Raw genomic sequence first — 25,664 nt, forward strand, 5'->3', positions numbered from 1 at the left:
TATAAATGTAAGGAATTATTATTATTATTATTATTATTATTATTATTATTATTATTATTATTATTATTATTATTATTATTATTGAGTTGAGAATGCTTTTCTTTTCACAAACCACAAATGATTACCATAGTTTCACAGCTGTAACATAAACTGAATTCATAGGCAGAAGTGTGCAATATATTAAAAAATGCAGTAATATAAATCCAATATATCCAATAATGCAGGTGCTGATAGCCTCATGGACAGTATGCCAACATATACAACCATTGCGCTTTGGCTATCCCAAGTTCGAGTCCTAGATCTTTTCTTGGTCTTTTTAGTGTAAAGGACATTCTACCAGAAATGTGCATTATCTGTCCTTGAAATAAAACCAGAAATACAGTGAGTAAAAAGTATTTCATCCCAAAAAATTGGAAAAAAGTGGACCGATGGTTGATTTCTGTGAATTGATCTGTAAAGGAGTATGTCATTCATTTGGTTCTCAGATAGTTTTTCTTTATTAAAAACACTTTACAAATTCACAAAGTCCTTGTCCTCAGCCCAATTGAACCTACAGCTTTAATAGTTTTGTTATGCTAATTTATTTTTATTTCGAGAAAAAAACTTCAGAAATAGCTCAGTTTAAGTTGTTTTCATGCACATCAATTGATTAAAAACATGAAATTATAAATAAATTCTACAAATAAATACTATTTTACAATTGTCCTCATGTTTTGTCAGTCCTGTCACATTTGCATAAAATTTTTGGTCCCACTTTATATTAAGTGTTGCTTATACCTGTGAACTTACACGGTATCTAGATGTGTAAGTAGTATGTAACTACAGTGTATGTACACACTGGTACATAGTATTTACTTGTGTAATACTGGTGTAACTACACACATGTAACAACCAACTGAATAGTATGTGTAAGTTCAAATGTGTAACAGGACATTTGTAACAAACAAAAAAGTACACATAAGTAACAAGAATTACATAAGTGCATTGTGTAACAACAATATACTTGCAGGTGTTTTCCCACTTTCACATCTGTTTGCATACTTCTGAACACTGTATTAGAAAAAAAAAGGCAGAACTAACGCTGCATTAGAAGGTTTCATCTTGTGATACCAGTGTAATTACAGGGTAAAATGGTCACAAATTACTTAGTGATATATAAAACCTAAGCCTTTGTGCAACTGTTCAACAACAGCAAACTTCTGCCAAAAAAGTATAAGTGTAGGCTGTAAAGAAATATGCAAATGCCTTATGCTTATATGTTGTTTTAAGGTAAAATGTAGAATCACACTAGTAATTCACATTAAAGGGGTAGTTTACCAAAGGTTGTGTTATTAATGTCCTGTTACACATTTGAACTTACACATACTATTCAGTTGGTTGTTACGTGTGTGTAATTACACCAGTATTACACAAGTAAATACTATGTACCAGTGTGTACATACACTGTAGTTACAAACTGCTTACACATCTAGTTGCCGTGTAAGTTCACAGGTATAAGCGACACTTAATACAATGTGGGACCAAATTTTTTTAAGGCTATGACTGAGGAAGTGACATCATTTGTGACATTAAGTGACATCATTCGATGAAGGAAAAGCTGACAGTGATCAAGGGTGCGTGCTCTCATTGAATTGTATGATTTCATTCTTGTTTTTGTTTGAGTTTTTGAGGATGACAAGCTTAAAGCTCAAGCCCTGTCACATTTTTTAGAAGTGAAAATGTACGTTTCTGGTAGAATTGTCCTGTAAACACTATTCAGACATGTTAAAAGTGGCTAGAATAATGCACAGGTATATAAATTGGGTTGCACCAATAATGTCATAAATGACTGTCATGTCATTCTACAGTAAAATTCTCCTTGATTGTCATTCACAGACTCTTTGTTTTGGCCACAGGGAAGGGGATTTTTACTGCTTGATAAATATTAGCAGCACGGCTCAAAGCTTGCTTCATATGCTTGCTGTGTTCTAATTAGGAACAGAAATGGATAAATAGAAAGTTTTTAGCAATTTGTTTACTGTTGTCTCTATTCTCATTATAAACTGAAATAGTCATACGAATCAAAATTACTAATATATTCAGAAAGAAAAGCCAAATATATCTAATTGGCATCTCTTTAAAAAACACCCATTTATTTTCATGTTGACCTTATAACATAATAACATTCTGTCACCAAGCCCTGTGGTAGAATATGGTAGAATATGTTATAAGGAAATACTTTTTAAATGGACTTTTTATGGACAACTCTTTCTAATTAACATTTCCCCACATGAAGTCAAAGACAGGCTTTTTAAAAGCATTTACATCAGGAAAAGGAAGATTTTTAGTTGCATCAATATGGAAGTCTTAATGTTCTCTTTTCCTGCAGTCAGCATGACAGGAAGTGAGATTTTCAGCATTAATAAGCTTAAAATAAGCTAAACTGTGCTTATTTTTGTGATAAAAAGCTGCAAAAGAGAGCCTAACAGTTGTAAACAATGTGCCAAAACAGCTGCATACCCAAAAATGCCCTGCAGTATGATACAAAACTACTCTTCTCAGCACTTTCAAACTATTATAATTGTGTATGCCATTTTTATGAGTACATGTTAATAGACAGGCTAAATTAAATGAATGTATAGCTACACAAAATGATTGGATGTTTAATAAGAAAGTCGAAGGCTCCGTTTACACTGCCAGTTAAATGTGACCCAATTCCGATTTTTTGCTCATATGTGACACAGATCGGATGTGTTCTATGACCGTGTAAACACAAAACAAACGCATGCATTCGGATATTCAGATATCAGTTACAGGCCTCCTTCATCAGTAGAAATAAATCAGATATATATATATATATATAGCGGATATGTGACTATCATGTAAACAGGCAGATCAGATTTATTTAGGCATTCCATTTTGTACGTCATTAAGCTTGCGACAATGTGGTACTTCTCCGCTCTGGTTTAATGACGTAGAAGGAAGAGTGTGTGTGTGCTCATCCTAAAATTTCAGACCCACTGCTCCTCATAAAAGCCGCCACAATTTGCTCCCACCAGACCTGAGATCTCTCTCATACCCACAAATTTCTCTGAATGGTGGAGGACACCATATATAAGCCATAGGCGCAAGCTGCGATGATGGCCCTTTCCCTCCTCCTCCACCTCAAAATCATTTTAAAGTTGGGTTAACTTTGCATATTTCGCATAGCTAAAAGCAAGACAGATTCTTCCATCATGGCTAGTGTAGCGCTGATGCTAGAACCCACCTTTACGCATGCGCGACATCGTAAATTGTATGGCAAGTGTAAACACATGAATCAGATATGGGTCACAATTAAAAAAACATGTAAACGGACAGGCAAAACAATCAGATATAGGCAACAAATCGTAATTGGGCATCAAGACCTGACAATGTAAACGTGTCCTAAATGACTTCGATTGACACATTATTGTTGGTGCTAGATGTGATTGTATTTTATTTTATTATTATTTTTAGTTATTTATTTCTTTATTTTTTATCTCAGATATGTCGGACAGGCACTTTCACAAGTAGTGCTAAAGCAAATCACATCCATTGAAAGCCTGTTCACTGGATGAGAACACTTTGTTAATGAGAGAGGTCAGATGAGATTCTTCATGCTGAGAAAAAGGCCACAAACACTCAAACTAGCACTTCTCGCAACAGGAGAAAGGCACAGCTGAAATCATAACCTTGAAAAGAATGGGCTTTCAAACTCAGAATCCTCTTCTTTCCAAAGCATATATATACAGTATATATATATGAGCAATAAACTGCATGACTCAACAGTGGGGATAAAAAAAACAACAATTCTTCTTTTTTTTCTGATGCTTTAATCAAAATGCACAAATCCAGGATGTATCGTCATATGAAAGTGCTCACATTTGGTATTCATTCTTTAAAATTCCTATTTTTTGCAGGTGTAGTGCTCACATCAGAATGTTTTCCTCTCCTCCTCATAATCATCTGTCATAATAAACAGCGTGTCTGAAAGCAAAATACAGCTCCCGCTTCCCAGCTCCATTCATTAATTCATGCTGTGTGGATTTGTAACAGCAAGGATGAATAGAGGACAGAGATCAAATCCCTTCATAAAGGTAGAGTAGAGTGAGACTGGCCTCGTCTCTGGCCTTTACACTCCACTGGCCTCACAGACCTGTGCGCAGACTAATAGTGCTCTGGCAACCAACACACGTTTACTTATTCTTTATAGGTAGTGAGAATCCTGAAATTAAAACTTGTCCTTCATTTTTCTCTGCGTGTTCTCCTGCCCTGCTCTTTCAGAAGGTTATGCTCCTGTTAAAATTTAGTTTTTATTTCCCTACTTTGCAACATCCAGTCATCTCTGGTTCATTCTTTACCCAGCTGAAATAAAATAATACGATTTTTTTGTTTGATGTTTTTCACGTCAATCAAACGTAATTAATTAAAACCGCAACTACAAATATTTTTCTAATTTTGTTTTCATTTTGAGCAGCGAAAAAAAATATATTTTTTAACTGTTTGACTAAGTAAATGCAGCCTTACATGAACATTATATTAGAATAAATGCAGGAAATATTTATAATAAAAGGAATATATCAGGTTTCCAAAGACTCTATTTATTTTATACTGATCAATAGCGATGTAGCAATTCACTGTGAGCCAGTTAAAAATCTATTAAAATATGTGATGATTCAAACCAGTGGAAATGTTGAACAAATTGCTATTCATTTTTTGAACAGAAGAGGGTGCTGTGTTTACAGGCGCAAACTCTATTTACGTGCACATCAGCGACAATCTAGAGGTGGGGCGGCAGAGAAAAATCACAGTGGTGAAGTGCGCTAGACAAAACACAAACACAACATGACATAAAATGACATAACTGGGCAAATGACAATTAATGTCAGTTCATGTTCATAAACATGCATAAAATCTCCTTCATGTCCATGATATATGACATGTCATGATTATAAAGGTGTCATGTCAGTCTTATGAACACCCCTTGAACACTTTTTTCTAGAGAAAAGAAACAGCATATTCAATCGCAGATGCTCGGATTAGATAATCAGCCGAAGATCAGCCTTGATTGTTACACCAGAATGAGATTACAGTCCCTAGCCCTATCAGCCTAGAACATAGCAACTTAACATTTTCTGTCCGTCTTAGTACACAATGACACAACATAGAAATTTGATAAAACATAAAAACTCTTTATTTTTAAATGTTTCGATTATGTTTGAATGAGATGCCAATGATCTAATCTGATTCAATGATTTATGCTAAGCTATGCTAAAAGTGCAACTGCCAGACCCGAAGATCAGCTGAATGAGTTCAGATATGGTATTACTATTTAACTGTGAAGGAGTTGTAAAGTTAGCCTATTTCCAAAAAATTAAGTGTTCCTTTAATGTTTCATTAAAGAAAAAAATTAATGGTGTGAGGGTGAGTAAAGAATTGTACATTTTTAATTTTTAATGAACTATCCCTTTAATGTCTCTAATGTTCAAGGCTGCATTTACTGTACTCAATCAAACAGTATAATAAAAACTTATTAAAATATTTAAGTATTGTTTTGCCATTTTTAAATGTGGACTACAGTATACAATATATCTCAATTTCTCCATAAAGCAAACCGTGCTTACTTACTGATTCATCTCATAGTTTCCCAGTTATTTATATTCTGAGGCTTCAGTTTATTTTGTATCCGCTGCATTCTAAATAGCAATTTTGTTTCATCGCGCTCACCTCTGACATGCTCATAAAACATTCATGTTTTCCTCTTCTTGACGAACTGAGTTATTTAAACACGTCAGCAGTGCAGACGTGGCCCTCCTCCAGCTGTCCTTGAGAGAGACGAGAAAAACACTTTCGCATTACTGAATGTCTTGATTTATGTTTAATATTGTGTGCACTTTCAGTTTTAAGATGAAGGGTCATTGTGTTTTTGTCATTTATCATTCTGGAGTTTTGTAGCATGAGCAATTAATGAGACCGACCACAGTGTTTCAACAGGCTTTGAATTTCTCTCCTTGACTGTATGTGAACGTGTGTCATGACAAACTCGAGGATGAATTCTGAAGTTATCAGACTCTTGCTCATTATGAATCCTCATGTTTTACGCAGGTGCTAGAAACTGGCAGCCTGTTGCACTGCCATTCTCTGACTGTAATGAGCAAAAGTGGCAGAGGTTCAGAGAAAGCACTTTCCGCGTTACATAAGACTCCAAATTTTCTGTTTGCGTGCTATATGCATCTCTGATCCTTTCATCCTGATAAAAAGACACAGGTGCACAATTCTTCTGCAATGGACATCTATCGTTTGAAAAAAAAAAACATGCAGATGCCTCGATACGTGTTTCCATGGAAGTACAAGTTTTAAAAACCCTGTTTTGTGCGCTAAAGCAATTTATCTGATTAACATTTGAATTGCACATAAAGACATCTGATCCGAGCATCGGCGATTAAATATGCGGTTTCTTTTCTCCAGGAAAAAGGTAACGCTTTACTTGAGGGGGTGTTCATAAGACTGACATGACATCTTTATAATCATGACATGTCACATATCAAGAATATAAAGGAGACGTTATGCATTTGTCATTTGCTCATTCATTCGTTCATTTATTCATTCATTTTCTTTTCGGCTTAGTTCCTTTATTAATCTGGGATTGCCACAGCGGAATAAACCACCGACTTATCCAGCAAATGTTTTACGCAGCAGATGCCCTTCCAGCCGCAACCCAACACTGAAAAAAACACTTACATTCTCATTCACACACATACACTATGGCCAATTTAGCTTACACAATTCACCTATAGGACATGTCTTTGGACTTGTGGGGGAAATTGGAGTACCCGGAGGAAGCTCACTCGAACATGGGGAGACATGCAAACTCCACACAGAAATGCCAACTGACCCAGCCGAGGCTTGAACCAGCAACCTTCTTGCTGTTAGGCGACTGTGCTACCCACTGCACCACTGCGCCTTTGTCAAGACAACTTGACCTTCCCAAGACAACATGACTTGCAATAAAGTTTTAATAAACATGATTGTCATGAGATCATTAGGACTGTTTTCAATATTTTTCATTGTATCAAATTTAATTTGTCATTGAAATTTTCATTAATAATGTCAACACTCTGTTAAATCAACGTCATAACAACGTCATCAATATTTAATGACATTTCAATTTGTACCACTGTTGTTGATGTCAAGAACAATATTATTGGTGCGTTATAAAATTCATGGCAATTATATTGGCCTCATGACAATCATGTTTATGACAGATTTATGACAAGTTTTGTTGTCTTGATAATGTCAAGTTGTCATGACAAAGGCAAAGACTGGTTATGAAGTATTTGTTTATATCAAAACAGGACAGGTCAAATATTGTCACCTTTACATTTAAAATGACATAACTGAGTGAATGACACTTAGGGCCCTATTCTACACCAGGCGCAATAAGCCACTAGACATGTTTGGCACAATTTGTTGCTATTTTCAGGCCAGCGAAACCCTAATTTTTACCTTTTGTGCAATGTTGTTTAAATAGCAAATCCATTTGCGCCACTCTGTGGACTCATAGGCATGCTGATCTAGAAAGGAGGTGTGTTAAGGCGCATTGTTGGCATGTTGCTATTTTGAGGAACTGAAATAGACCTCGCTATTGACCAACTAAAACCTACAGTGCAGAGCGCGTTGGTTATGCACCTATGTAGGTCCAAATCGCCTACACATTGCTTAATACACACAGGATGTACAGCAACACACAAATATCTTTACATATGAAAAAAATTGAAGGATTAAAATGTTACAAAAATTATTATTTTCTACGTAAATATAAAAACCACTGCCTCCAAGCAGCTTTTTTCAGCTTATTCATAACCATTTGCATTTGTATAATGTTATTATTATTATTATTATTATTATTATTATTATTATTATTATTATTATTATTATTATTATTATTATTAGTTTAATTTTTTATATGCATATTTATATTTGCTTTAATAAAAACAAGTTAAGATTTGTCCACCTGTTTGGGTTTTAGAGACATCTGTATGACCACATGGGCATAAGAATAGGACGTGTGTTTGGAAATAACTCAGTTGTTTGACTAAACTTCATTATTATTGTTCATTTATCCATTTGCTGGAAATTAGAACTGAATTTAGAAACATTTTTGAAACAAATCTTTGCGCTTAACAAACAAAATTAAATATGTAGGCTAATGGATGTCTTCAGTGGAGTGTACAACAACGTTTCCTTACTCCACGAAAGTAAAGGAATAAAGTAAAGAGTGAAAGTAAAGTTAAGAGAAAGTAAAGAGGCCAAATGAAGGAGGCTCATTCTTCATCTTCGCTGCTGATGGTTTGTTTACTGTTTTCTCGCTAGTAAAGCATTCAGTTTGTCCACTTACAAAGTCTGCCATGTAAATAGCAAATACGCCATGGCGAGACGCAACTGACTCTTAAAGGGAATGGGAGATGAGATTGGTTTTATGCACGTTATGCTCAAAACACACCCATAACACATTAAGAAAATAAGCACAACCCTGTTACGCCATGCAGCAGGGCACAGAGCATATTTTTTCCATTCTTAAAATACTAAAAGTGCATCCGGACACACCCTTAATGATTTTAAGTCATGCACTTTAGACTTTGCGCCTAGATCGTTAAAATAGAGCCCTTCATGTCATAAGCATGTGTAAAATCTTGTCATGATAAGTCATGATCATAAAGGTTTAGGGCCCTATCATACACCCGGCGCAATGCAGCACAAGGTTCGATGCAATTGTTGTTTGCTAGTTTCAGCTTGGCGCAAGAGTGGTTTTGACATTTTGCGCCAGGCTGTATAAATAGCAAATGCATTTGCGCTCATATGTGCGCCTATAGGCGTTCTGGTCTAAAAAAAAGGGCATGTTGAGGCGCATTGCTGGTGCGTTGCTATTTTGAGGAACTTTTGAGAACTATTGAACTAAACTGTTCAATAGACCAGATCAAAGCTGGTCTATTGTCCAGCACAGAGCGCGTTAGTTGTGCGCCTCGCTGACACATTGCTTAATACACACAGGGTGTACAGCAATACGCAAATACCTTTACAAATGAAAAAGAATTAAAATATCAAGGATATATATAGGATATAATATGGATATACATATATAGTATATAAATATAAAGGATTAAAAGATTACAAAAAATATTATTTTCTAGCCTACATAAATATAAAAACTATACTTTCATGCCTTCTTCATCTCGGGAGGCTTTTTCAGTTTATTCATGACAATTTGTTTTGTATAATGTCATTATCAGTAGTAGTATTATTTATTATATGCATATTTATGTTTATATTATTAAAAACAAGCATAGATTTGTACACCTGTCAGGTTTTAGACCATATGGGGCATAGCATGTGTATTTGGTAATAACTCAGTTGTTTGAACACACTTTATTATTATTATTCATTTATTGGTTTGCTGGAAATTAGAACTGAATTTAGAAATAGTTCTGAAACAAATCTTTGCGCTTAATAAACGAAAATAATTATGTATAGGCTAATCTATGTCTGTGCGTACAACACGTTTCCCTATCCATGAGAGTGAAAGTAAATAATGAGGAGGCTCATCTCTCATTCTTGCGCTGCAGATGCTCTGTTTTATTGCTAGTGAAGCGCTCAGTTTTTCCACTTACAAAGTCCATCATGTAAATGGCAAATGCGCTATGGCGCAGTGCAACTGACTCTTAAAGGCAATGGGAGATGAGACTCTGATTGGTTTATTCTCAAAATACACCTATAACTCAATAAGAGAATAAGCTCAACCCTGTAAGACCATGCACCACAAAGCAAAGCGGATTTTTCCATCCTTAAAATGGCAAAAGTGGATTCTGACACGCCCTTAATGCTTTTGCGCCCTGCACCCTGCGCTTTGCACTTTGTGCATGGATCGTCAAAATAGAGCCCTTAATCATAGTCTTATGAACACCCCTTTAGGTAAAGTGTTACCCCTCCAAAAATGTAAAAAAATAAATCGCATGTACACCACAAGCACTTTGATTAGCATGCTTCTTGTAGTCTGTCAGTCACTGTTTGTGACCACATTTCCACATTGACTTTAGCAATCATCTACGCAGGAGCACTGCTGTGAGAGGAATCTTGAGTGTCGTTGATTGAACTCTCTTAAAGCTTTGTTTGATTGGTATGTAAAAAAAAAGTCAGTTGATTATGTCAGTTGCTTGATATGTTCAGGGCGGTGGAAGGAAGCTAGTTCGCTTAGATCAGACATGTGAAATCTTGGTCAGATTTGTCTTATTAAATCTTTGTCTGGTTTGCAGGCGATGAAAGTGGTATCTAAGAAGAAGCTGATGAAGCAGTTTGGATTTCCCAGTATGTATGGCTTTAAATTAAGTTCTAATGCATGCAGATGTTATATGCTCAGCAGATGTTGTCCTTTTGGAGCAGATGCTGAAGCATTTTTCTGTTTAAATGAAGCAGTATTTTCAGTTCATTTTTTTGTCTTTAAATGTCATTCTTTCCCCGTGCAGGACGTCCTCCTCCCAGAGGTCCTAAAGCTGAGCAGCCTAAACTGCTTGATCCTCTGGAAAGAGTTTACCATGAGATTGCCATCCTGAAAAAACTGGACCATCTCAACATAGTTAAACTGGTTGAGGTAAGGATTATGAACACATATGAAACTCAGTCCATTCAGTCCATTATAATCCTCTGCTAATGACTAGTACCAGTTAATAACACGCTCATAGTAGCTCTCATTCTTCTAAAATGTACTTCCTTTGAGTCTGCTTCTCTTTTTCTTTCCTGTCATCCATTAAAATGTTATTTTTAGCAATTTTTTTTTTTCTAAATGAATAATAATAATTACATATTTTCTTATGAACAAAGCATCCATTCTTTCTTTCTTTCTTTCTTTCTTTCTTTCTTTCTTTCTTTCTTTCTTTCTTTCTTTCTTTCTTTCTTTCTTTCTTTTCTTTCTTTCTTTCTTTCTTTCTTTCTTTCTTTCTTTTATTTTATTTCTATATTTCATTTATTTATTTATTTATTTATTTTCTTTCTTTCTAACTTTCTTTTTCTCTTTCTTTCTTTCTCTCTTTCTTTCTCTCTTTCTTTCTATCTTTCTTTTTATCTTTCTTTCTTTCTCTCTTTCTTTTATTTATTTATTATATTTCTATATTTCATTTATTTATTTATTTATTGTCTTTCTTTCTTTCTTATTTATTTAATTTTATTTGTTTTTTTTATTCATTTTATTACTTTTATTTTCTTTTTTCTTTCTTTTCTTTGTTTTATTTATTTATTTATTTAGTTTATTATTTATATTATTTTTTATTTGTTTCTTTTATTTATTTATTTTTTTTATTTATTTATTTATTTATTTATTTGTTACTTTTATTTATTATATTACTTTTATTTCTTTCTTTCTTTTCTTTTCTTTCTTTTATTTATTTATTTATTTATTTATTTATTTATTTATTTATTTATTTATTTTATTAATCTTTTTATTTATCTATTTTATTTCTTTTATTTCCTTTTCCTTTTATTTCTTTTATTTCCTTTTCCTTTTATTTTTTTATTTCTTATTTACTTATTTTATTTTTTACTTTTATTTTTTCTATTTGTTACTTTTAAGAAATAACTTTTAAGTTATTTAATTTATTCATTATTTATTTATTTATTTATTTATTTATTTATTTATTTATTTATTGTCTGTTTCTTTTAATTTCTTAATTTCTTTTATTGCTTTTATTATTTTTTTCTTTCTTCCTTTTATTTATTTTATTTATTTATTTGTTTGTTCTATTTATTATTTATTTATTTGTTTATTTTATTTCTTTTACTACTTTTGTTTTCTTCTTTCTTCCTTCCTTTTATTTATTTATTATTTATTTGATTATTTATTTATTTATTTGTTTGTTTATTTTATTTGTTACTTATGTTTTCTTCTTTCTTTTATTTCTTTCTTTTATTTATTGTGCATTTATTTATTGCATTTATTTATTTTATTTCTTTTATTTGTTTTCTTTCTTTCTTTCTTTCTTTCTTTCTTTCTTTCTTTCTTTCTTTCTTCAGAATATACTTCTGAATTTATTATTGACTAATAAACACTTGCTGCTGTGGTTATTTTAGGAGACTCTAGGTCTTGGATGCAGTCAGGTGAAAACGCTACGGTTACTAAAGTAACCCTTCGTTCCCCGGGGGGGGGGGGGGGGAACGGAAATGCTATGTGGAAACTTCCACTATGGGGATTTCGTCAGAATCCAATCATCTGAAAGAGTATAAAAACGGGCCAATGAAATGCCAATGAGTTGGCAGCGTCAGCGTGCACAGCTGGCGTCAATGACAATCAGTCATGCTATAAAGACGCAGCCAGTGCCATGCTCGACATCCTTTTCTAGCTGAAGAGACTTTCACGCTCGACAGCTAAGGGACAATCGTTGTGGCGAAGGAACATAGCATTTCTGTTCCCCCCCTCGGGGAACGAAGGGTTACTTTAGTAACCGTAGCGTTCCCCTTCGGATGGGGAACTCCAATGCTATGTGGAAACTTCCACTATGGGGAAATCTATGGAAAACGCCACAACGAAAGAACCTTACTGCGTCCCTGCCGAAGGGTGTGCCACGCAGTAGAGCGAGCGCACCTACAACGCCCCGAGACACAGTCTTCCAACGTGTCCCCTGGCCCTCACTTACCTGTTCAGAACAGTTATGTTTTTCGGGGAGTCGCAATAACCCAGTAAAATAGGTTTTGATACGACAGTACGTTGGGAAAGCGTTCAGTCCCGATAGGGAGGACGCTGCGGAGCTCACCTGTTACCCAGAGGGGAGACCTGGTGACAACCTATGGACTAGCCCAGAGATGGGGAGTCCTTGCATAAGGATGGTTAGCGGGGAGGGAAGACACGAGCCTGCCCTAGAAGGGGGGACTATACTGTGGCTGAGTGAACGTATGGGATCGCCAGCAGGGATCACACATAGCAGGCACCTATACCCAGAACGCGGGCTGACCAGCGGGCATGCCGACAACGTAACGGGCCAACACCTGACTCCTCCGCTGAGTCAGGTGCTGGGGGCCTCGGAGGAACTCTGCAGGGTTCGCCAAAGAAATGGGGAACTAAACTGACAAAGCTGAAAAAGCGCACGTATCTCCGGGTTAGGGAGAGTGGCGCAGCAAGCGTGTTTCGACACCTCAACCGAATCGTTTCCTCAATCACCAAGGGTTGCCTAATACCCTTGAGGAAACCGGCTCCACTCGCAAATTGTAACCTTGCAAATGTATTGGGTGTCACCCAACCCGTAGCTCTACAAATGTCTGTCAGAGAGGCGCCGCGTGCTAACGCCCAGGAGGATGCGATGCTCCGTAATGGAGTGCGCTCTCACCCCCGGGGGACACAACTCACCCTGGCCCAAAGGCGAGGGAGATGGCATCCACTACCCAGTGGGCCAACCTCTGTTTAGATACGGCACTTCCCATCTGCCGACCACTGTAATGGACAAAGAGCTGGTCAGAGGATCTAAGGCTCTGAGTGTGGTCCCCCTATATTCGCAAAGCGCGAACAGGACACAACAATGAAAGGGCTGGGTCTGCCTCCTCCGCGGGCAGCGCTTGCAGGCTCACTACCTGATTGTTAAACGGCGTGGTAGGAACCTTGGGCACATAGCTGGGCCGGGGTCTCAGGACAACGTGAGAGTAGGCCGGCCCGAATTCTAGGCACGAGTCACTGACCGAAAATGCCTCCAGGTACCTAACCCTCTTAACCGATGCCAACACGACCAGCAGAGCTGTCTTCAAGGACAGAAATCTCAAGGATACTGAGTCGAGTGGTTCGAAGGGATCCCCACGTAGGCTCGTAGCACTACCGCGAGATCTCAAGAGGGTATGAGAGGGGGAGGGGGAAAACATCCGCCTCGCACCTCTGAGGAACTGGATGATGAGATTATGCCTCCCCACGGTGCCGCCATCCACGCATCATGATGAGCGGAGATGGTGGCCACGTAAACCCTCAGTGTGGAGCGCGACAGCCTTCGCTCCACCTGTCCTGAAGGAAAGAAAGCACAACACTGATCTGGCAAGATCGGGGGTCTTCTCGGCGAGAAGCGCACCACTCAGTGAATAGACTCCACTCCAGGGCGTAGGCATGCCTCGTAGAGGGTGCACTAGCCTGAGTGATGGTATTAACCACCGCCACCGGTAGGTTACCTAAGTCTTCCTCGTCGCGTCTTATGGACCCCACGTGGAGGTTCCACAGAACTAAGTGAGGGTGCCAGATGGTGCCCTGTCCCTGAGAGAGTAGGTCCTCTCTCAAAGGGACTTGCCAGGGGGGGCGTCGCGAGGAGGGAGAGTTCTGATATCCAGGTCCGGTTGGGCCAGGGGCGCAACTAGCAAGACCTGCCCCTCGTCCTCCCTGACCTTGCACAGAAACTGCGCGAGTAGGCTCACTGGGGGGAGTGCATACTTACGCATGACTCGGGGTGGAGTAGCCATTCTCCCGGGGAAGGAGCTGCCGTGAGAGCCTGTTGGCCGCACGGTTGAGCCCATCCGGGGTGTGAATAGCAAGCAGCGACTTCAGCCGCGTATGACTCCAGAGGAGCAGACGGCGAGCGAGCTGAGACATGCAGCGGGAGCGTATACCCCCATCCGGATGGAATACGCTACCGCGGCCGTGCTGTCCGTCCTGACCAGCACGTGTTGCTCCCTCAGCACCGGTAAAAAGCGGCGCAGAGCGAGAAACACTGCCAACAGCTCTAGGCAGTTGATATGCCAATGCAGCTGGGTTCCCCTCCACAGGTCCGCAGCAGCATGCCCGCTACACACGGCCCCCCCCACCCCATACTGGAGGCATCTGCCGAAACGACAGCCTGCCTGGACGCCTGACCTAGGGGCACACTGGCCCGTAGGAAGAAGGGGTCCTTTCCAGGGGGTGCGGGTGCGGTGACACAGCGCAGTGACAGTCACTCGGTGTGTGCCCGCGTGCCATGCGCGTCTGGGGACCCGATCGTGAAGCCAATGCTGTAGTGGTCTCATATGGAGCAATCCGAGCGGCGTGGCCGCGGCTACGGATGCCATATGCCCCAGGAGCCTCTGAAATAATTTCAGGGGGACCACTTTTTTTCCTGTCGAACTCTCTCAGACAGTTCAGCATTACCTCGGCGCGCTCTCGTGAGAGGCGCGCCTCCATAGTGATCGAGTCCAGCTCCAACCCGAGAAAGGAGATGCTCTGCACGGAGGCGAGCTTGCTCTTTTCTCGGTTGACCTGAAACCCCAACGGGCGAAGGTGCCGGAGCACCTTGTCTCTGTGCATAATCAATTGCTCCCGAGAGTGGGCTAAAAATCAGCCAGTCATTGAAATAATTGAGCGAGCGGATGCCGGCGAGCCGAAGGGGCGCGAGGGCACCCTCCGTGAGCTTGGTGAAACTCGCGGAGACAGAGAGAGCCCGAAGGGGAGGACCTTGTATTGCCACGCTCGACCTTCAAACGCAAACCGCAGAAAACTGCCGGTGGCGTGGAAGTGTGGAGATATGAAAATACGCGTCCTTCAGATCTATTGCTGCAAACCAATCCTGAGGACGAACGCATCGCATGATGCGCATCTGCGTAAGCATTTCGGAGCGCAGCCAGTGAAGGCAGCGGTTCAAAATGTGCAGATATAGGATTGGCCATAGCCCACCGCTCTTTTTTGGGCACGATGAAGTGGGGGCTGTAAAACCCGCGCTCCATCTCGGCTGGAGGGCCGGCTCAATTGCATCCTTCGCCAGGAGGACAGCAATCTCCTCTCGCAAGACAGGGGCGGACGCAGGACTGACCCTGGTCGCCCGTGAACCTGGGAGGCCGTTTAGCGAACTGAATCGCATAGCCGAGTCTGGTCGTATGGATGAGCCATTGCGATGGGCTGGCCCGCGCTAACCAGGCAGGCAGAGCCCCCGCAAATGGTGCCACCCGCACGATCGCTGACGTGCCAGCGGCGGGGCAGCGTGGAGTGAGTGGGCTCATCCGGGGAGTGCTGGGGTCCCACAGGAGAGCAGGAGAGGAGATGTTCTCGTCTCGCACTCAAACTCCAGGAGAGGGGCTGGGAGTGGAGAGAAAGGAGACCGTTCTCTCGTGCTCCATGAGCCATTGGCGAAATGCACCGATCCTGCGAGCTGGAAGGCATAGCGTCCCAGACTGGCAGTGTTCGGGCTGTCACATCCGGAGGAGGGGAAAAGTGCTCTTTCACTGAGGATTTTGATGGCGTTTTTTTTTTTTTTTACGCCTTTAAATAACGTGCCCCGCCCTCCAGCGGGGAAAGAGCAAATTCCCTCCTCCCCAGATGGCCCGCCTCAGGGACGCTTCGCGGTCCGTTTTACCGAACTTAGCGGCGCCCTGGGCGGGGGACGCTGGTTGCCGGCGCGATGCTCGGCGCAGCCGCGTGGCCGGAGGCGCAGGCGGGGGCGGCGAAGCAAAGCTGCGGGCGGGCGTCCCCGGCGAAAAAGCAGTGGATGTGGATGGCTCGGCAGGGGGGAGCGGTCATACAATCCTGCCGATAGAGACCTCGCCTATCGCCTCCGACTGCTCTATCACCGGCGTGAATTCCTGGGCGAATTCACCGCCAGTGTCGCCGAACAGGCCAGCCTGGGATATGGGTGAGTTAAGAAAGCGAACTTTGTCAACGTCACGCACATCACCAGGTTTAGCCTGAGGTGGCATTCCTGGATCACGGATGTGATCATCGTCCTTCCCAGGGCACACACAGCCGACTTTTTTTTTTTTTTTTTTTTGTAAGAGCATAGTCGGTTGCGGTGCGGAGCGCATGCTCAGTCCTGGGTCAGAACCATCCTCGCGCAGCCGGGCCAGCGCCTGCGCTTGGTAGCGCTGGTAGGTGGCCATAGCGTGCATGGTGAGGGGGAAGGCGCACGCAGCACACTGCGTGAGCCTACTGTGCCCATCCAGGAAGAAGGGGATGGGGAGGCTTAGAAGGTCTCGCCTTCATCCTCCACATCACACCCCTCTAATCGGTCCGGCCGCGGGGCTGGGGGATAAACCATCTCCAGAGCCACGGCCGAAGCAGCCTGGGGAAGCACAGCCGCAAAGTCTGCTTCTGGATTCGACGCCGCGCTCAAAGTCCCGGAGGGAGCGAGCGGGTTCGAATCCTCGTCAGACCTTGACAGCCCAACCTCCAAGGATGGTGAGGATGGAAGCGCACGCAGATCGGGCAGAAAAAAGTGCCCTCAGGACAGCGTGAGTTTACTGTGCACTTCCGGGAAGAAGGGGACGGGAGGCTTTGAAGGTCTTGCCTCCTTATATCCTCCACATCACACCCATCTAGTCGGTCCAGCCGCGGGGCTGGGGGATAAACCATCACCAGACCCACGGCCGAAGCAGCCCGAGAAAGCACGGCCATCACGTCTGCTTTTTAGATGCTAACGCCGCGCTCTCCACCCCGGAGGGAGGGAGCGAGCGGGCTCGCATCCTCATCAGACAATGACAGCCCATCCTCCGATGCAGCGATGGACATCTGACCCCCGGTGTCATCAGGTGAGAGAGCGACCATCCAAGGACGGAGCGCTTCTCTTCACCTAAAGCTTGGATGGAGCGCGTGGAGGAGCGAGAGGTCCGCGGCCCGGGGGTGGCGGATTTACTCCCACTAAAACCCTCAGATCTGCCCGAGTGCCAACCGCAGTGCGGGGGACAACTGGGGTGGGTGGCTCTTTTGCAAGAGCGAGCCGCGATCTTAACTGCGCAACAGACATGACATCAGTGATGGCATGCACTGCCCGCGAGCACCGCATTAACATGCTGGACCCCCAGACATGAAACGCTGTGCTCGTGCCCATCATCCGGGGATAGGAAACCACCGCATCCAGAAACGCACGGACGGAGTGACGTCTTGAAAAAGATGCGCTGCACGACCGTGTTGCTCTTTTAGGAAAGCTTTTTTCCTATATACAAACCGCTCTTGGAGGACCGGACCCAAAGGACGCCAGGCAAGGGAGAAATACCCAGCTCGACCATCTGCCACTGCGTATACACGCTCTGGACCGGGAGAAGCTGCTTCTCGATCTCTCTCTGTAGACACTGGTTGGAGATACCCTCAAAGACTCTCTCAGAAGCTTCGTGAAAGGCTCTGAAAGCGAAAGGATGTCGAGCATGGCACTGGCTGCGTCTTTATAGCATGACTGATTGTCATTGACGCCAGCTGTGCACGCTGACGCTGCCAACTCATTGGCATTTCATTGGCCCGTTTTTATACTCTTTCAGATGATTGGATTCTGACGAAATCCCCATAGTGGAAGTTTCCACATAGCATTGGAGTTCCCCATCCGAAGGGGAACATTAGATTAGAATCGCAAAGACAATAAAAACAAATGGAGAGGAAATATGAAGGGAACTGAACTTAACTGCTTTAGACCCTCGAGAACCAAGCCGATTTCAGACTAGAGAGGACGAAATTATAGCAATGCTGAAAATCAGCCAGGAGTAAATCTGTTGAACAGAGATGCCCTTAGTGCCCTCAGAATGGGGTGGGGAGAGGAGAAGGAGTGTAATGGATGACCGGATGAAGTAAAGCACGGTAGAAACGAGGGATGCTGAAGGAAAAAAAATCTTTCTTTTTCTGTCTGAGTGCTCTTCAATCACAGCGTCTCCCACGTACGTCAGCAAAATTAGAAAAGAGGGCTGAGAGGGTGCATGGAAGAGAGACATTCAATCCGAGCATGAAAAATGTTTAAAGGAAACTTAGAAAGTGAGAAAGAGGAACCACCTACACTCCAATCACCTCGGCTCTCTGGCTCAAGTATAGCCTTAATGCAGGATACAGAAATGGAGCTCTGCTGGCAGTGAAGGATGAGCTGCACCCGATGCTTATCGAATCTCATCACTCGTGTAAAACTGAAAGTAGAGGCCTGTGCCAGGAGCTTGGCTGTTTTCAGATTGAGTGTATCTTTTTGTCAAGGTTTTCCAGTAATAAGCAACTTTTTCTAGCAGGCAGCGGTGCGGAGTGACTTACTCGTCAACAGTGTTTGTTTTTCTGTCATATTAAATTTGCACACACTGGTTTATAACTAGCTGACACTCTACTAAGATCTTGAGTGTCTTATGTAGTTTCAGCCAGGTATACTGTATGTATAATTTTTCTGTCCAGCGCCATATTGTTTGTATAGCAAAAGAATTCACACCCATTTGGGCACCCATGGGTGTGTTGATCTGTAATGGATGTGTTTTAAGGTGAATTGTTACTGTGTTGCTATTTTGAGGCAATTGACATAGAGAATGCCATTGACCAACTAAAAGCTGCTCTAAAGCAAAGAGCATTTGGGAAACTAGATGGTGCGGCGGCCATTTTGGAATGAAAATTCTAATAGAACAACAGCATATTATAAGTCTGTAAAATAAATTATTAAAAGTGCTGATGATTGTGATAGTAAGTGTTGTAATGTCGTCTTTTAGGTTGTATCTCAGCTTTGATGTGCTTTTTAAATTAATAAATAAAAAACAAAGCAGCTGCTTGCCATCGCGACATCAATAAGATCCAATGGACAGCCGATCGCTTTCACTCCAAAATGGTGAAATCCGGGGCTGTTGCTGGGCGGTGCTGTTGCAATAGAACGTTCTATTGAGTGTCGCCTCTTGATCATTCTAAGCTCTTTGTCTAAAGTAAATGGTGCAATATTATTTTTGTTAATATTTAAAGAGCATGTTAGTGATATGTGCCTATAGGCAGGTTCACGGCGCATATACATTTCTTATTACACACATGGGGATGCACAGCAGCACACAAATATCTTTAAATATGAAACATTAAAGAATTAAGTGGCCACTTTCTGTTTTTTCCCCATCTCCTAACACAATTGCACCTTTTTTTGGCTTGTACAGGCATTCTTGCAATGCCAGTAGACAAGGACGCTTTCAACTCTTGTGTCGTCTTCATCTCAGAGGGCTTTGGTGGAATCCAGCTTGTTTAATGCATGTTATGCCCAAAACATCCAGTTTTTCCCATCTTTAAAATAGCAAAAGAGGATTCAGATATGCCAGAGGATTCAGAAGTGACAATAAATATGTTATTAAACTATTAAACTATATTTAATATATACTTAATATTTAATAGTTACTTTGAAAAATCAACATGCAAATAAAAAAATCAGCCTTCAGCCTTTAAATTTTTTTTTCCTTTAGATTGCAACCCCTGAAGTTATTATGCTAAATTAACATCAGCACAATAGCATTAGTTGCAGCAGATTGATTTTACGGCACAATGTCAATGTTTTTGACATCTTTATGGTACTCGCATACATTAAAAAATAAAGCCCACAAGTGAACATGGAGGATGATCACCAAGTGGCATTCTTCAAAATTATACCAAGAATAGTCTTGCGCTGTAAACGTTGTGCCCTCCATTCTCATTAAGTGAGGTTAATATTAAATTAAACAGTAAATGATGATTATAAAAACTTATATGGTTGTTAGACTCCTGCAATATGTTGTCAATATGCTTGTGTTTATATACAGGTAGTATACATTAGTTCAAGATTATCTGTGCATTAGTTATGCATTATTTAATGCCTTTTAGTGCGCCCATATTGTAAAAAGTGACAGTAACGTATCATTATACAGTGGCTACAACAAATGGAGTTTTAATAAACTTTCTTTTCCAGGTACTGGATGACCCAGCAGAGGACAACCTTCATATGGGTATGTTCTTTTTTTTTTTTTTTTAATAACTCATTTCTAATCACTGATTTAATTTATCTTTGCCATGATGACAGTAAATAATATTTGACTAGATATTTTTAAGACACTTCTATACAGCTTAAAGTGACATTTAAAGGCTTAACTAGGTTAATTAGGTTAACTAGGCAGGTTAGGGTAATTAGGCAAGTTATTGTATAACGATGGTTTGTTCTGTAGACTATCGGAAAAAAAAAATAAGCTTAAGGGGGCTAATAGTTTTGCCCTACACATACTTAGTCTAAAACACTGATTATGTCACTTGTGTTTACACTGCAGCTTAAAGGTTTGGGCTCTATGATTTGTAATTCTTTTATTGAGCAAGGATCCATTAAATTGGCTTTTAATATCTTCAATGTTGCAAAAGGTCTGTATTTCAAGTAAATGTTTTTATCTATCTATTTTTTTGTTTCGTTGAACCCAATAGATGTTTTTGAAGAACTTTTGGAACATGTAACCTTTGACATCCATCGTATGAAAAACAAATACTATGGAAGTCATTGTTTCCAGCATTCTTCAAAATATCTTCTTTTGTGGTTTGGAACAAGTCAAGAGTGAATAAATGATGAAAGAAGTTAGATTTTTGGGTGAACCCTCCCTTTAAATCATGTATCGAAGTAGCTCTTTAAAGTATCAAATACAGATTATTGCATTGCACTTTGCGGCACAAGATTTCAGTCAGTTTGAAAACCCCTGAGGTCTTCCATTACAAACTTTACTTTTTAATGAAAAGCAGACCATGGCGTACATTTCAAACAGATCAAACAGCGTAGCCCGTCTTTCTAATGGGCTGAAGTGAGATTCTGTAGAATAACGGTTTCAAATGCAAGTCTGTGTGACTCACTACTGACTCATACTGTAGGAATGAATATAAAGCGTTTGAGCTGATGGACTCCAAGAAAATCCTGAAAGACTTCACACCACTAAGCAATGGTGCGAATAAAAGCACACATCAAATTTCTAATACGCAAACTGGGTCATGTGAGGATATGATGACTTTTTAAATGAGAACTGGGAACATTGCCTTTCATAAAGTGCAGCGAATAATACATTGGTCAATACCCAAATAATGGATTCACAATGGTTTTGCTTTAATGAGCCTTTCTTTCTGATTTCTCTGCAGTGTTTGAGCTGATGCAGAAAGGGTGAGTGTTCAGCATGTCCATTTAGTCATCTTTTGTGTGTAATTGATGCTTTCATGGTGTTATCTTCCATCCTCTGTCGTTCCATTAATCACTCGTCCCTCCTTCATTGACTGCCTTCTCTTGCATTTCTGTCGTCATTTAGATCTTGTTCCAGAGAGATCAATTAAATGCTTATGCTGTCTATTTCAGTCTCTCAATTCATTTTATAGATCAGTTCATTAGTTTTTTTGTAATCGAATAGTTTTTTAATGGCATACAGTATAAAATGATTAATTTTTTTCAGCATTACTTGAGAATGTATTTATTCTGTTGCTTTCTCTCGTTCTAAACCCACAAAAAGCTCATTTAAAGGGCAACCGTCTTCTAGTTTATTTATTATAATTTTTTTGTTTTTCCAATGTGACATTTTACTTTGGTTTGATTATGAGTTTGTGCCAAGTGGCCGGGCTTTGTTTTGGAGAGAAATGTGTTGTTCGGCATCTCTGGTGTTTGCGAGCTTCTGCCTTGAAAAGAGCAGATTAGAAGTTACTTTGCATAATTACAGAATGGTCTATTTTCACTAGACCTGGCTGAATATGTTTGGCCTTTCTGCTCAATCGTGATTCACTGCCTGTGGGTAATGAATGAAATGGCCTTTGAGGACCTTGTTTTGTGCTAAGTGGTTTTTGTGATTGGTTTTTATGTAAATCTCACAGTCACAGTTTGTTTCTATCCACTGTGTCTGCAGTCCTTTGCTTTCCCAGAATCCTCTGTTCTCTCACAAGGTCTCACAATCGCACAACTGAGTTGCCCAGTGCTGCGTCTTCACACATTTGATTTCATGTCTTTGTGAACTCAACTTTTGGAATTGACTGTGATGAATGCAGGGTTCCCACTGGACATGAAATTTCTGGAATATTATGGGATTTTATCATGGAAAGGTCCAATGCAGACGTCTTATATATTTGTTGTCCAAGTATATCAAAGCTTTTTGGTTATCATTTTTACTTCCCATTTATCAAGATAATTTTTTCTCTACCATTTTATTACATTATTTCATGTATTTTATCTATTTTTATGGTTAGGCTATTTTTCACTGCTATTCTTTTTCTTTTCCCACTTGTCAACCGGCAATCAACTGCAGTCTCCAGGCTGTACCTGTTAAAATACCAGTACCTGTCTCTAGGTGTTTTTTTGTCTGCTCAGTACTCAACCATGCAGTCCCTCCTGGATTTTGTGAGGGAAAAACTGCATTATTGCAGACTAAAATTATTTATTTTTGCTATTTTTGCTTTTCTCAAACTTTGCAGCAATATTTCTGTCCTTTCTTGTGCTGTTTTGCTGTTAAATATATACTCACTGAGACAAACAAAGAGGGAAAGTGTTTACCTTTGAACCATACACAGCCTACTCTACACTATACATCATATTTGTTATGTTACATTTTTGATACAACAAGCATAGCCATGACCAGGGTCAGACAGACTGCTGAGGTTTTTTCTATTTCTGCTGAGAATTTTGGTAAAAATTTGCAGGTTTCATCAGAATTATTTTGGGAGTATCATAACTAAAACCTTAATATGTGAAATAAAAAATAATATCTTTTTTAACTTTTATTTAATGTTTAGAATGCAAATCCAATTAGATTTACTTTATTTGGTAAACAAAGCAAGTTTCTCATATAATATATTTACAAAAAGACAGAAATATTATTGTACAAACTGCATTGTGCATAAATCAGATGAACATTTTCACATTAGTCAATAATATTACTATAATTAATTTAAAAACTGAATAAATATAGATGTACACACATTTACTTAAGTAAATAAACAGAATTAATGATGGGCTAAAAATCTGTGGAAATCTGCGTGCGCAGATTCCGTGTGGCCCTATGACATAATTATACATTAGAAGCTCACGAGTTTATGTTGGTTACGTTTAGCTTAAATTAATACATGAATTAAAAAGCATGTACTAACAAGTAATTAAAGTAAGCATTATTCACACATGAACTTTTGTAACTCTTGTTGTAGTTAAAGTTAGTTCATGATTAGTGCATGCGTTTACTCATCGTTAATTCATAATAAAGTAATGTTCAGTTTACATAATAATACATCATAATTCATGTACTGTTATTGTAAAGTGTTACCGTTAACTCAATAAAGTGGTCTCCATTGCTCTTCAGGCCTGTGATGGAGGTCCCGAGTGACAGTCCCTTCACCGAGGACCAAGCCCGCCATTACTTCAGAGACATTGTCCTGGGCATCGAGTACTGTGAGTCACTTCCTTCATTTGAAAAGCTTTTTTTTTTTTTTCGATGATCGACCTCAGTGGGCTCCATTTTTAGTTTCTAAGGAGACCACCTTGACATGGTTTTTGTAAGCGAGCGTCTGAAGTGAAATAAACCCCAGGAGGAAAGAGAGAAGCAGACTCCAGCAGACGAGCGGCAGACATTAATCATTACTTATGTAAAATAAAAACCCAAGAGAGCTCCGTCTCTGTGTTTGTTGTTCTAACGCATCATGGCGTCCCGTTAGGCTAATGAAGTGAGCGAATGTGGCAGTGTGCTTGTGTGTTTGTGCGTAGAGGAGGTCATCGTCTGTGCTATATCTAAAGGCTTTTCTGATCTTCTCATCTGTCAAAAGAAGAAGCAGTAGATTACAAGAAATTTGATGTCACGTTGTTGCATAAAGATAACATTACATGATGTTTTAAGGCCAGACACTGCAGGCATAAACAGTGTTGTTGCATGCGCCTGCTAGTTTTGAGTTTTTTGTTTTTATTCTGTATATTTTAAAGAGAACGTCCAAAATACATCATTTCGTTTGTTGCACTTAATCAGTTTATATCTGTAGATTTTCATGACTTTACATATTTTCAAAAGCTGTCTTCACAAAATGTTCTTTTATATTCTGCACTGAGCTTTAAATCTGCACTTTAGCTGCATGTACAGTTGAAGTCACAATTATTAGCCCCCCTGTTTATTTTTTCCCCCAATTTCTGTTTAACAGAGAGAAGATTTCTTCAACACATTTCTAAACATAATAGCTTCAATAAGTCATTTCTAATAACTGATTTATTTTATCTTTGCCATGATGACAGTAAACTATAAAAAAAGTATGCAAATTATAATAATAAAATATTTTATAATTAAGTAACCCCTTAAGGTATATTCTTGTTGCAGTAAAAGTCAAGCAGCATTTATCAACACCATTTTTGGCATTATGTTTGATTAGAGCTGGACATATAATCATTAAAAGTTCACAATCTTGATTCATACATCCGTGGGATGTTATTCCTAAATGAAAATGATTCAGGCGTGTTTGTTAAATCTTTGACAGTGGACATTCACTGACCCAAAGAGATGAGTAATCATTTACAGTTATGAAACAGCTTCAGTCTTTTAGTCTTTTCAACCACAGTGTTCTTGTTTCTCTGTTACAATAAGTGAAACTATAACAGAGACAGCTTATACTGTTGTTCAGATTTAAGCGCTGAACATTTACAAGCACTGATAACACACCACAAATCAGCATCAGCATTTAATAATTTTCATTACTAACTCTAAGTATTCATTTGTTAGTTGACATCCTTAAATGCCAAAGAAATGTATTGCAACATGTTAACAGGAAACTTGCAGCTTACACTATATTTGATCATGCAGCTTATTGTAGCACCTCCACTTCTGCTGCATGAGATAAGAACATTTTTGTAATTCTTTAGGTCAAGAAACATCTAAGTTCGCAGTTTATTTCATCTCCCACCACTGTAAAATGTTTGTTCTGTAAATGCGCTCACATACAGTGAGGGAAATAAGTATTCAACATGTCACCATTTTTCTCAGAAAAC

General features: G+C 39.8%; 1 protein-coding gene across 3 annotated transcripts in view; it reads left to right on the top strand.

Moving 5' to 3' along the window:
- The window catches only part of camkk1a (calcium/calmodulin-dependent protein kinase kinase 1, alpha a), a 155,882-nt gene that overhangs the window by 103,059 nt on the left and 27,159 nt on the right, over window positions 1-25,664 (top strand). For all 3 annotated transcript variants that reach the window (XM_056457946.1, XM_056457948.1, XM_056457947.1), the window contains exons 6-10: window positions 10,311-10,362; window positions 10,521-10,645; window positions 20,616-20,652; window positions 21,812-21,833; window positions 24,001-24,089. In XM_056457946.1, the coding sequence (XP_056313921.1) occupies window positions 10,311-10,362; window positions 10,521-10,645; window positions 20,616-20,652; window positions 21,812-21,833; window positions 24,001-24,089 (325 nt within the window). The remainder of the gene's footprint in view (window positions 1-10,310; window positions 10,363-10,520; window positions 10,646-20,615; window positions 20,653-21,811; window positions 21,834-24,000; window positions 24,090-25,664) is intronic.

The sequence above is a fragment of the Danio aesculapii genome, chromosome 5 (assembly GCF_903798145.1).
Source record: "Danio aesculapii chromosome 5, fDanAes4.1, whole genome shotgun sequence".
NCBI classification, from domain to species: domain Eukaryota; kingdom Metazoa; phylum Chordata; class Actinopteri; order Cypriniformes; family Danionidae; genus Danio; species Danio aesculapii.